We start from the raw sequence: 13,802 nt of genomic DNA on the forward strand, positions 1-13,802 counted from the left end.
TTAACACACATCAAAGGATTTATCCAGTAATTTATGTACATACCCATTCCACTTATATGCAACAATAAATTATGTGTTAATTTCTGGCTGTAGATGTTTTAATAATATTCAAAATAATTTGGTCCCATTGCCTGATTTTCTTAAAATGTTGATGAATTTTTCATAACGTGATGCTCGTTACAGTATGTTTTTGATGTCTACACATCATGTGACTAATATAAAAAAATGTGTTTCACTAATGTGGTGTGTATTTGACCAAGGCCTGGATTGGCAAAAACTTCATAACAGAGAATTCTGCAAAAAACTAGAGAAAATGAATTGCTGTCTGTGCCCAATTCTTGGAGGAACAACGGGGGTTGTTGATATATATATATATATATATATATATACATATATATATTATATATTTATGTATACATAATATATAGAGAGCGATATCTATATATATGTAGAGAGAGAGAGAGTGATATCTATATATTTCTATAGATATATATATATACATATATATGTGTGTATATATATATATATATATATATAAATATATAGATAGATATATGGATATATAGATAAAGATATAGGGCCTCAGTTATGAGGCCGTGCGTCACTTTTACGCCGCCGGTGTGTCACTTTTTGTGACACACCAGCAGCGTAAAAAATGTGCCTTGTTGCACCATATTTACAAAGTGACGCTTCTAGGTAGATGCGTCACTTTGTAAACCCCTGCGCTACATCATACCTGCGCCAGGTATAATGTATTCAGGGGGCGTTTTGACGCAAGAAAGGGTCATAGAAGTGACGCAGTGAAATCTATAAGATTTCACTGCGCCACTTCTAGGACGCAAATGCGTCAATTTCTTGCTCCTGCCTCACAGCAGGCGTAAGACTGACGCAGGCCTTTCACATGGGGCTTGCCCCATGGAAAAGGACACATTGCTGGAGTTGCGTCACTTTTGTGACACACTCCAGCAATGCGTCACTTTTGCGCCATACAGATTCGTCAGAAATACTGACGTATCTGTAACTCCTTGCGCAATGATGCATCATACTGTAAATGTGACGCATCATTGGTGTCGCAAGGAGGGCGCAATAAAAAGTGACGCATCGCTGTTTTCACGCAGCGATGCGTCACTTTTCATAAATGAGGCCCTTAGTCTGTGGATTTTAACAAAAAGAAGAAATGCATTAAAAGTTACCAAAAACTCTGAAACATGTCATGCTGCACAGAGCCAGGCCCATTTATGGGCACTGGCCGGTCTCTTTTTAGTTGCTGATTGCAGTATTTAATTGTTAAAACTACTACTAATGACTAATGAGGTGAACCCTCTGCCAAGTCATTGATAACATGTGTAAAACGGAAGAATAGCAGCACAATATTGTCACAAAATGCTGCGCAGTATGTCATATAATGTGCCTTTTCCAGTTGCATTAACTAGTCAATCCTGCTTCATTATTTTGTCCTTCCCTGCCGCATAATTCCAATTCCAATCTCAGGGGGGTAGATGTGGCCTAATGACTTGAGCTGCTGACATTTGAGCTGAGTGTCAAGGTTCAAATCCTGCCCTTAGCTCAACCTATTGTGTTTCTGGGCCTTAAAATCCTCATGCCTTAAAAAAATGGATAACGTAAAAGTGCTATTTTGTAAAGCACTGTAATGCCCTTTGCCCAAGTATGGCAGTATAAAAATAAAATAAATATAATAAACCCCAACAAAAAATTTGCCACGCAAAAATAACTGCCAAAACTCCCACAGTTGGTTTCAGTGTACTGTGGGTTCATTTTAGTGCAAATAACAAACAGGTAAACCATTTGGTCCCTCGACCTTCTTCTGACCTAGTTGCTCAACACCAAGCGCTGTATTTTGTTAATGCTATAGATGTACTGAAAGAAAGTAAAAACATACAACTGCCTGTTAAGTTTTTCATTTGTATGTCTTAGCGTTTTGTCCAAGTGGGTCCCTTTCATTCAGTAAAATGTATAACTCTCTGCATTGGTATATGAAAGGTCAATTTAATTTTGTATATATTCTTTAAATGTAGTCTGCTTCAAAATATATGCTTCAAAATATGGAACCATATTTCACAGTCATGGCATGAACTTGCTCAAATTTAAACCAATCTGCTAATGGGTTGGTGGGAAGAAAGAACAGTATGGTCCACGAAGAATGAAGAATACACACAACACATAATCTAATGGTATCCAATACAGATGACCAGGGCAAGAGAGCTCCAATTCCTAACAAAACCTTTATCAAATCACCGAGATGTAAACTTTATAAGCAGAATGAGCAAATGTAGCATGACCTTTCTGGACTTGGAGGGCTATATAAGTAGCAATGTGATAAACACTAGAATGCACATAAAATACACTGCTGCTAATAGAACCTTACATGAGAAAAGATTCCATCCAGAAATCTTGAAGTGGATACAAGCAATGCAACAAGGACCACATTCGCTCATTGTAAATTAGGTATACATTTCAGTTAATCCTGGTAATCAATAAGCCAGGGGAATTAATGCACAACAGTAACATCTCACTCATTAAATAGTTTGGGATTGACCAGATACAAATAACAAAAAGAGGCGGTCACATAATAGTATGTTACAGAAAGTGGAGTGGAATCAATCTACATACTTGAATTAGATACCAGAGAACCAAATGGTCTCAACTTGGAAGAAGAAATGACAATTCATCTTTAAATAAACTGATCAAAACTAACGACACAAAGCAAACCTACATTAATTTGTTATTCCTAACCTAAATTATCTCCCACTGGGGATGAATATTTGTGTAAATGATCAATAAACACTGAAAAAGCACATCAAACTAAGCAACATCTTACCACCAATGCTAGAAATATAAATGTAAACATAAATAAATGTAGTCCAAGAAATCATGAATATTGTTCAGTGATTATCAATTTGAGTAACAAAATAATTTTTATCTGTATTGGGCGACACAGGGCTTTTCACAACCATATAAATATACGACCAATTTTGAAGTATGGTTTCTCTGTTCAGTCAACACATTGCGAAGTGGACTAAATGTAAAATATGTAAAACAAAATGCAATTGAAGTACTATATACCAACGCAGAGAATAAATAAATTAATAATACTGAATGAAAAGGGTTAATCTCTCGGGCAACACACAGGAACATATGCAAGAAAGACTGTGATGGCAGTTATATGTTTTCATTTTCTAGCACCCAAAAGTTGGTGAAGAAAATTAACGGCAGATCATTAACCCCATGGTACAAATGTATTTCTGATTTATGGAGCAGGAAGCCATTCAGAAAACCAAAACCATGTTACCTGTTTGTTATTTGCATTACAATAAGTGTGCATGGCCCTTTGTAACAAGCTCTGTGAGTGCTGGGATAGCAAATTATTTGTATTATTGATAAATGCGGCTTCTCTCCTTGAATACCAGCACCCCAGCACTAGCTCACAAGGGAGCAAAGTGGTTAAACAAGGAAGTAGTCAGTGCCACACAACAAATATATCACTCTTCATTGTTAATGTTTGCTTCTTTCTGAAGGATCAGCCAGTCTTTATTTTGAACACAACCACTACGATAATAAAGGACTGCATGGAATCGTGTTATGCTCAATGTTCGGGAATAGCTCATAAAGTTGTTTTATTGCTATCGGTGGACTGTGCAAAAAACACTTATGTGTTCCCTTATGTATAAGATTCTCTTTCCATGAGCCTTGAAAAAATATAACTTGTAAAAGAATTCTTACATACAATAATCAACGAGTTAACTCAATTCAATAGCACTTTCAAATATGGAAACAAATATCAGAAAGAACATAAGGAAGGTACTGATAATGTAAAATATTTGTAGCTGAAGCAGAGAACAGGATGCACCCTTCATCTGCAATTTTTGGTTTCTGGAGTATTTACTGCATAATGTATACTCTCAGAAAAGAAATCTACCCCCATTGGGATGCATTGAAAGTAGAAGGACACTGAGACAGAAAGATCCAGAATCTGAACCAATGCAAAAAGCAATGCGACAGTGGTGTTTAACAGCTTTTTGAAAAATATAGCGACATTTAATAAGGACATCATGAAATGGGAAGTGCCGAGATAAACACACACACACACACACATGTACAAGCACAATCACACAAAATGAGAATATCAGTCAGTTTGTTTTTTCCTCTGGTAAAGTGCAGATGGCAAACACGTTGCTTCCGATGTGGAACGATCCAACTTCGTACACATTGTCCATCTCTTCAACTGCCAGCAAACACAGGCAACATACATTTACGGAGCGCCATGCCTGGCTTCATATTTTGCCAGCACGTTCTTGCATCGACCGAGCTCCTTGCGCAGATCGGCTACTTCCAGGCGCAGAGCAGAATTTTCTTTTTCGAGAAATGATGCACGGATGGCAATCTGGTTCTCCTTTAGCCTTCGGGCATCTCTTGATCGCTTTGCAGCCATGTTGTTCTTTTTACGCCTTGCCCAGTATTTTTCATCCTGCTCATTAATTAAACGAAGAAAAAAACATGGTGTTAGATTTTAGAAAATAATACTAATGAGGATATACATTTTTATATTTCCACTACAATTGAATTAAATGAAATCATGGAAAATTGCTTTCAAGGGCATGCTTTGACAGTATCTTCTTCGCAAAGTGTAACTAGATAAGCCTAGGAAACATCTGTAGGCCTCTATAGCAGCGAACGTTAATTTGGGATTAATAAGGACTGTGAAAAGCACAGACAAACAATAGTCAATTATGGTTTACTGCGGATCAACCAGTGATTAGTGTGACTTGTCAATGAACGTGAAAACCAAGGCTCAGATTAATGAAGCTCTTGCATTGTCCTTGTGTGACTCAAGAATAACGCAAAGACTTCAGTAATATTTACAAAGCCACGCAAGTGCAATTTGTGCCACCTTGCGTGTCTTTATGGTCAGACTGGCCTGCAGTGTAATGAGTCAGTACCCAAAGGCTGATCTGGCAGGCCAGTGAGTGGGCATGTTTTTTGTCTGTTTGTGGGCCAGTTTTATGGTCTGGTGGGCCAGTTTTTACTGTTGATTTTGCTAATATTACAAGAAACATACCCCGTAGCAAGCACAAATGAATGTAGTCTCCCATACCTTACAAAGCACTTTTACAGTAAGTTCAAAACTGCTCCAATTTGCATAGTGGGTCACTTTTTTTTATCTTTCGAATTCACTAATGTGGAACACTTTCATTTCGGTAGCCATGCCAGTTTTGTTTCCCAGTCCGACCCTGTAAGGCTTTGTACAGAAATGTAATGCAAAGCTGAATAACATTTCATTTCAACTTGGGAGGCATTCCATGGGTAGAGCATCGGCATTCCCACTTATCTATCCATGGATGTTGGCACATTCCACATTTAATAAAGCTAGTAGACCTCGGAATGCATCAAAATGCTATGCCTTCCCAAGTGCGGTAGAACAAGGAGAAATATACTTATTTCTCCTTGTTATTTCCTATTTCCATGTTTGCTGCATTCTGCAGCACACATGGAAAGAGGAAAATGCCTCTAAAGATTGTTTTTGTGCAGGAAGGTGTACCTTCCTAAACAAAAACAATCCAGCATGCAACGCAGGCATCCTTGCATGGTGGTGCAAGGGTGCCTGCATTGGTACTAGGCTGTACACAGTGCACCAGTGCAAGGAGAGAGCAGAAATGCCACTTAGTAAATATGGAGCATTTCTACTCTCTCCTTTTCATGCAATGTAGTGCAGCAACTTTTCTTGCTGCCCTGGGTTGTGTGAAGCATTTTTAAATGTGCCCCCAAGATTCTTGTAATTATTAATGTTTTTTTCTGTCATTGCTAGTACTGATTATATGTTTAAATTAGTGATGATCTATTGTGAAAACATAATAATATTACCTTTGCCAAAACATTCATTAAGATAAGAAATGCAACCTACAGTCTTGTTGACAACCTGGCATACATTTCATGTACCAAAATATATTTATGTTGGTGATACAGCCTGACTATTTTAACCATTTTAACAATTTCGACATAAAACAAAGTACAGTCACCAAGGATACTGCCCACAGGGACACGTTGTTGATATTTCCTGTCTGTAACTAATTCTGTTAAGGGATTTCATTATCTTTACATTAGTTTGAGAGTGAACCTGGCTAGATCAATAGGCTACAGTAAAAAGCAGAACCTGTAAGGGTGTACATCATTGCTACAAACACATAATACATAAAGACCATGCCTTTGCACAAAATTGTCCCATCTCGGTAGGCCACTTATTCACATATATACTGGAGCTCATTTAGAGTTCTGGCAGAGGTCCTGCCGTAAATAGAGTTCCTCGCCACTAGGAAGGACATTTGTACCAAAGTTCAGCTCCCGCCAGTCCGAATTTTCTTTGTTTCTCAGAAGCACACTTACAAGGTATGAGTTTCTTTATGAAAACAAGCATTGGCATAGCCTATAGGTCTCACCTTTGAGGCCTTATAAGTAATTAACCATGCAACAGTTAATGTTGTTGCACCAAGGATATTGTGTTGCATAACTTAATACTTATAAGGTCCCAAAAGCGAGACCTCTTGGCTCTGCACTCACACAATCAGCTTCTGAAACCTTGGCCAAGACTCATTTGTGCAGACTCTGGGACTGATGCACACGGGCAAGGACTTCTGAGGCCAGATAATGTATTCACCAGCAACATTTGTTTCCATTACGGGGCTGACCGTGATGAATTACACACCAGCGTGGCGCGCCCTCTTCCTTGTCAGGGTGAATATTCATTATGTTTTCAAACATACACAAACTCTGGGAGCGTCTCTAGGTTTGAACCACCATGAAACCGAAACACAAAAAGAACAAGAGTGCGACGAATCTCAAATCACCGGACCATGCCGGTGAAGTGAGCATGCGAAGTACAAAAACCATATTACTCTATGTTTCATATTATTTCCTTGAGGAGACGCTTCCCCAGGTCTTCTGGGAAGAGTGAGCGCGGGGCAGCGCAAGTGTCAAAGGTCATCTTTTCCACAAACAATTTCAAACTCTCCAAAAAGCATAGCATGGTGTCAGCAATTCGAGCAAAGCCCATCCAGAAAGGTCCCTGGCATCAGAAACACACATTACACATTGAGATCAGCCACAATATTTTTGGGGAAGGGCCCGTCCACCCATCTAAAGAGATAAATCCAGTCATCAACTTAAAATATCAACAATCGATTAGTAAGAGAAACATTTAAACAGCCTGAATTTCAGTGGCGATTAATTGCCCGCCTGTTGAGTATCATGAAAACATAAACTGATTTTGCAATTTGTTTCATCGTCAAGGCCAGGCCTGCCTTTGTATGATGTTTGGCGCAGTTTATGTATAATACACTGTTTTCAGAGCTGAATGGCATTAATCTTTTCATTATTCAATACAACAGCGTCATAGACAAATGTGCGACTTCTTAGAAAAAAACTATTATTAAAAAAAGATTAAGTTAATGTCGACCTAGCTTTAGGACAACTTTATTAATAAAAAATTACCAAATTTAGAAAGTAGATTTCCGTCATTTTAGTTGTGGAGAACTAAAAACTCCCAAGTTGCTCAATACACTTTATGCAATTTAAATTCCAGGCAATTCCAGGCTTTTCGTTCCTGTGGGTCGAACAAACTATGCAAATTAAAAGAAGTTGTAATCTTCCTCTCAAACAGGCAACCAGGAGTGAGTTTGGAAGGCAGCACCGAACATGATGCTCCTGCACACAAGTTTGCGAGACGAGCACTGCATCCAAAATCCAGGCCAGATCTTTCACCCTTGCCTCCCCACACCTCAGCTGCTCAGCTGTCCACAGTGTGGGAGGATATCCAGAGGCAAAGTTGGGGGCAGCGCGAGCGGCGTCTCCTAGCTGACTCTCCCGCATCTCCACTCTCATCCGATGCGAGGAGCAACGCTGGGGCGACACGACTGGAGGACGGAGCATTGAAGCAAGAACGGTGCTCCGTGAAAGCACACGTCTCCGCAGCAAGAACATGGGAGGCGGATAAAGCAGAGAAGTCCGGCATCGAAGCGAGGACGGGCACGCTATCAAATGTACACGTCTCCCCTGCAAGTATAATCCAGAACCGAGGCTTAGTTTCTTTATTGCACGGAAAGGGCACGACCAGCGCCGGGGGCCATTTCCACCGCAGCGGAAGACTGACCACGAGTCCTGAAGCCAGCGGGAGGTCTCCGGGGGCGGAGAAAGGCGCGAACAGCACTTGGGCGGAATTCCTTGGGGCTTCTTGCTGTTTAGCTGACTTGGGCTGATGCATAACAACAAAGCTAGAGTTTGCCAACACTGAAGGTGTCATGAATGAAATGCGTGCCTTTAGGCTGCAGGGAGGACGTAAAGGACAAGTAAACAAGCATTGGCCGCTTAAACAAACGCACAGCAGCATTAAATCGTGGCGCCGCAAAAGTGAAAGTAATCGCGGCTGGTGATGCGAGTTGTGCTCACGTGCGGTGTGCACACGTCACCGCAAGTGCTACCTTGCCAGCCGCCAGCTTGCTATTACATGCATGCGCGCGCTCTTGTGCGCGTGATGGTAAGCTGGTCGCCGGGAAAGTAGCACTTTTCAAAGCAGCTACTAAATGTCTCCGCCAGACGAGCACATGCGCTGGTTCAGGCTGAGACCTAACAAGAACCTAAATGTCCTAACGGGTGCGGGACAGTTCTGTTTTTCCATGTTTGTGGCCGTCATGCTTTGCATAACAATTGCAAACATGAAACATTAGTATCAGATGCCCACCCTAAATATTCTTCTATTGACTCCCTGCAGCAGATGAACTGCCAGCAACGCATTTCAAGAGCAAATCCAGCTGTCAGAAACAAAGGAGTTCCCACAACTCTAACCGGCGTGAAGAACCTTGCCTGCAGTGCATGGCCTCATTGTTGTCAGACTACCAACTTTAAAGGAGCCATGAACCTACTCGGTGAAGAGTCTCCTCACAATTACAAAAATAAAATGACAGGAACAGAAACAAGAAGTAAAGATGCCCGAATATTCAGAATCTGATATTTTTTGTACATAATAGCTAACGTGCACCTAAACGATGGTGAAGCAAATCACCCCAGATCATTAATCTCATGGTACTAATATATTTTCCAAATGATGGAGCTGGAGGCCATTCTGAAAATACTGTAACTACTCATTTGCTTTAAATGTTAGTGCCGGGTGACATTTTGTATTTTGTCTTCAAAACACAAAACCCTTGAAATGAGTTCTGTGGGCATGAGGAAAGAAGGAAAAAAATAAATTATTTGTAAAAGTGCTACTGAGTGTCTTCCTCAATAAACTTATTATAACCACATGACTCTGTCCCTTTGTCACATCCAGATACGTTCTAGAAACCAGCCTCCTCTCCTTTCACTGATTGACTTTATGCTTGTCTTTGACCCTTTACAGTGTTCTGCTGCCTTTTGACTGATTTGACGCGACAGAAACACTATACACATACATACAATGCAGAGGAAGGGTTATTGTTTTTATTCAGAAACTCATCTAAATGGGTAGCACATAAAACAGGACTATGACCTCACACCTACACCAGGCGGCATGCTTCATCCTTGAGATCGCTTCTCATCTGCAACTAACCTTGTTTGTGGCACACTCACCATGAGCTCTTTTGTGAGCAAATGTATATGTGTAAGTCCTATGTTTTGTGATTGTCGTGTTCACTCCTGAAGGTGGTAGTATTAAATCACTGGCTGGGATATTTGTTGGCTACAACTGTTTTGAGTGGGAAAGTCTTTCTTTCTGTGTATCTTACTTACATAAAAGTAAAAAATATGTGGACAATCTGCTTTTTAGGAAACCACCCTCACCACTTAGGTAAAGGTCAGAATGTTTCTGCCCCTCATGTATATTGGTCATGGGCAGTCTGGACAGTAACGATTCCTCCGCTATGGCGGAGGAGCGCCATCCCACTGCTTTTAAGCACTGCAAAATACGAAACATAAAATGATAATAACTTTGTGTTATTATCATTTTATGCTTTGTGCTGCTTTGCGGGTGGGCGAGACTGCTCTTCTCTTGAAGCTTGCTTGCAATGCTCAACATTCCGTTCATCATCCCCTTCGGTTTTGCTTTCTTCGCTCTAAGATGGCAGGGTATGCCCAGACATAGGTCCCTTGCTCACTTTGCCACTGGATTCAAGCTAGTCTGGCTGATGACGGCTTATTAGCCAGAAACCAGTCCCAGGAGTCTTGGTTCCGGTCCAGGGAAGACATGGCTTGGCAGTTCAGGCTGGACTGTTCCCATGAGGCACAGGGTCAGGCTAATTTGCATATGGCCATGTCTGAACTGGGGTGGCGGAGTGAGCTAAAGAATGATGATGGATTAAACCCAGATCAGTTGACTGGGGGTGAGTGCTTGCAATGTTCAACACTCCGTCCATCATCCCCTTTGGTTTTGCTTTATTCACCCTAAGTTGGCAGGGTATGCCGAGACGTGGGTCCCTTGCTCACTTTGCCACTGGATTCAAGCTATCCTGGCTGATGACGGCTGATTAGCCAGAAACTGGTCCCAGGATGCTTGTTTCCGGTCCAGAGAAGACATGGCTTGGCAGTTCAGGCTGGACTGTTCCCATGAGGCACAAGGTCAGACTGATTTGCATATGACCATGTCTGAACTGGGGTGGCGCAGTGAGCTAAAGAATGATGATTGATTAAACCCAGATCAGTTGACTGGGGTGAGTGCTTGCACTGTTCAACACTCCGTCCATCATCCCCTTTGGTTTTGATTTGTTCACCCTAAGTTGACAGGGTTTGCCGCGACATGGGTCCCTTGATCACTTTGCCACTGGATTCAAGCTAGCCTGGTTGATGACGGCTGATTATCCAGAAACCGGTCCGAGGATGCTTGTTTCCGGTCCAGGGAAGACATGGCTTAGCAGTTCGGGCTGGACTGTTCCCATGAGGCACAGGGTCAGACTGATTTGCATATGGCCATGTCTGAACTGGGGTGGCGGAGTGAGCTAAAGAATGATGATTGATTAAACCCAGATCAGTTAACTGGGGGTGAGTGCTTGCAATGTTCAACACTCCGTCCATCATCCCCTTTGGATTTGCTTTGTTCACTTAAGTTGGCAGAATATGCCCAGACGCAGGTCCCTTGCTCACTTTGCCACTGGATTCAAGCTAGCCTGGCTAATGACAGACTGATTTGATTTCATTGAGAGTAATGATATTCTACACAATACTCAGTCGGGCTTTCGGGCCAACATGAGTACGGAGACCGCTCTTCTTGAAGTTTCCGATGCCATCAGGGAAGTATTAGACACTGGAGGAAAGGCCATTTTAGTTATGCTGGATCTGTCGGCGGCATTCAACACCATTCACCATGACGGTCTCCTTTTAAGAGTCTGGGAGATCGGATTACGCGGAACGGTGTTGAACTGGTTTGAGTCATTTCTGGCCGGCCGCCGGCAAACGGTCTGGGCGCCACCTTTCTCCGCCGATATGCCGCCACTGGAGGTGGGGGTGCCTCAGGGCTCTATCTTAAGCCCCACCCTTTTCAACATCAATATGGCCCCTCTGGCGGCAGTGGCGGAGTCGTTTGGTGCCCAGATCGTATCCTACGCTGATGACACCCAGCTTCTTTTTACCTGCACGAAGGGCTCTGACTTTGACGGTATGCGGATCAGAAGCTGTCTAGGGGCGGTCTTTGACTGGTTTAAACAGCACAGTCTGAAATGTAATTCCGATAAATCGGAATTGCTTTTCTTTGGCTGCTCTCCTGATCCTAGGTGGAAGGCCTGGTGGCCTCTGGACATGTACCCTCCGGCAGATGCCTCTTCCAAAGCAAAAAATCTCGGGTTTCAGATTGATGATGGCCTTTCTTTTGGGCCTCAGATTCGTGAGCTTACAGGGAAATGCTTCGGCATTTTGAAAATGTTAAGGAAATTCTTCCCTATCCTGTCTCTTGAGCATAGAAAGATTACTGTGCAGGCATTGATAGGCTCATGCCTAGATTATGCGAATGTGCTCTACCTGGGACTGCAAAAATTTCTTTTGGCACGCCTCCAGATGGTGCAGAACTCCGCCGCAAGGGCCATTTACGGCCTTCAGCGAAGAGTGAGCGCATCGGAGTTGATTAAAAAGCTCCACTGGCTACCTGTCTCAAGAAGGATTACTTTTAAGGCACTCACCCTTGCCTTTAAAGCGCTACACCATGTAGGGGCCAGATATATCAGGAGGCGCCTGACCTTCTATGTGCCTTCTAGAACTCTGAGATCGGCTTCTTTGGCTATGGCTTCTGTTCCTTCATCAGGCGGGCTAGAATTGGAGGACGCTCCTTTCGATGCCTGGCACCCCGATGTTGGAATTCTTTGCCCGTCTCTCTTAGGATAATTAGTAATTTACTGGTTTTTAGGAAGGAGCTGAAGACATGGCTTTTTACCCAGTAATTTCCTCTGTTTTTGCCCTGCATTAGCCCTGGTCTCTTTTTTCTCTGGTTTTTGTCAAAGCGCCAGGACACTCCTATGGAGTAGCCGTGCGCTATAGAAGACCCGTTGTAACATAACATAACATAACATTTGCATATGGCCATGTCTGAACTGGGGTGGCGGAGTGAGCTAAAGAATGATGATGGATTAAACCCAGATCAGTTGACTGGGGGTGAGTGCTTGCAATGTTAAACACTTTGTCCATTATCCCCTTTGGTTTTGCTCTGCTCTTGAAGCAGGGCAGGGGAGGAATAGTTTACCCACTCCTAAGTGCGCAATGACTGTTTGGTTGGCCCGCTCGGTCATGCGCCCTTTCCCTGTTTTCCATATAGGCTGCATTACAGTCTACCCCACCCCTCCAGGCCCTGGCCGAGGGCTGTGTCACGAGCTACGACTAATCACAATGCTGCATTGCAGCAGTGTGATTGGTCAGGGGAGCCTGGGTGCTTACCTGTGGAGGAGTGTGGCTCAATGGTTAGAGCGGCAGACCCTGATGCAGAGTTCTGGCCAGGGACCAGGGTTCGATTCCTGCCTCGGCGGGGTCTCGGGCTCAATTTCCTCAGACCTGTTAATTCTCGCCTCGGTGCCTATTCTAATCACGGGCCTCACGCTGCAACTCTGGGCAATAGCTTGCTTAGCCTCCACACCGGCCCCAACAGCCCTAAGGATGCCTGGCTTCACCCTGGGGGTGCCCAGGAGTGGACACTTCACAGGGAAAGCCAGGAGGGGTTCCACAGCGGTATGAGTATCAGCGCCAGGAAGCCGAATAGGCGACACCGCAAGGTGACCGTCTGGTGACAGTGCGCTCTATAAGTACCATGACATTTACATTTACATTTACCAATCACAACGCTATATTGCAGTGTTGTGATTGGTCAGTGGGGTCTGGCTGTGCTTCCTGTTCCAAGATGAGGAGAGCAGGAACAGAGACACAAGACCCGGCGGCAAGGTAAGTTTTTTTTATATTGCGCAATCCAACACCCTTGCGCTGCTACCCCCGTGACTACCCAACGCGACACCCAGCCTGCCACCAGCAAACCATGCCGGCCACCACTGACTCTGGAAGGCCACAGATACTATGCCAGACAGGTCATACCAGGCATTGGGTGTTTCCCCCAGGACGCTGGATGGGCAGGGGGGCAGGTTTGTTACTGGGAGCCGGTTTTGCAACAGTGCTGCAATATCGACCCCAAGTAACAAAATCAGCAGGACTGTCCAGCATAATAACTCATTTCTCACTCTCACTGCAGAGTTCCTTGTCTGCTCAGCAGTTTTCAGGTAACAATAAAAGTATCACTATTGATATTTCTGGTGGTTTATCTTTCTACTTGAGAGAAATGGGAATTTTGTCTATTG

The 13,802-nt window shown here is 43.1% G+C and overlaps 1 protein-coding gene across 2 annotated transcripts in view; it reads right to left on the minus strand.

The window, feature by feature from the left end:
- Nucleotides 1-1,148: 1,148 nt before the first annotated feature.
- HLF (HLF transcription factor, PAR bZIP family member) overlaps nt 1,149-13,802 on the minus strand; it is a 339,038-nt gene continuing 326,384 nt past the window's right edge. The window contains exon 4 of one of the 2 annotated variants that reach the window (XM_078654415.1): nt 1,149-4,486. In XM_078654415.1, coding sequence (XP_078510541.1) covers nt 4,271-4,486 — 216 coding nt within the window. In that variant the 3' untranslated portion in view covers nt 1,149-4,270. Of the gene's footprint in view, nt 4,490-13,802 lie in introns of both variants that reach the window. The other variant, XM_078654414.1, reaches the window with a different exon arrangement.

The sequence above is a fragment of the Lissotriton helveticus genome, chromosome 7 (assembly GCF_964261635.1).
Source record: "Lissotriton helveticus chromosome 7, aLisHel1.1, whole genome shotgun sequence".
Classification (NCBI taxonomy): Eukaryota; Metazoa; Chordata; class Amphibia; order Caudata; family Salamandridae; genus Lissotriton; species Lissotriton helveticus.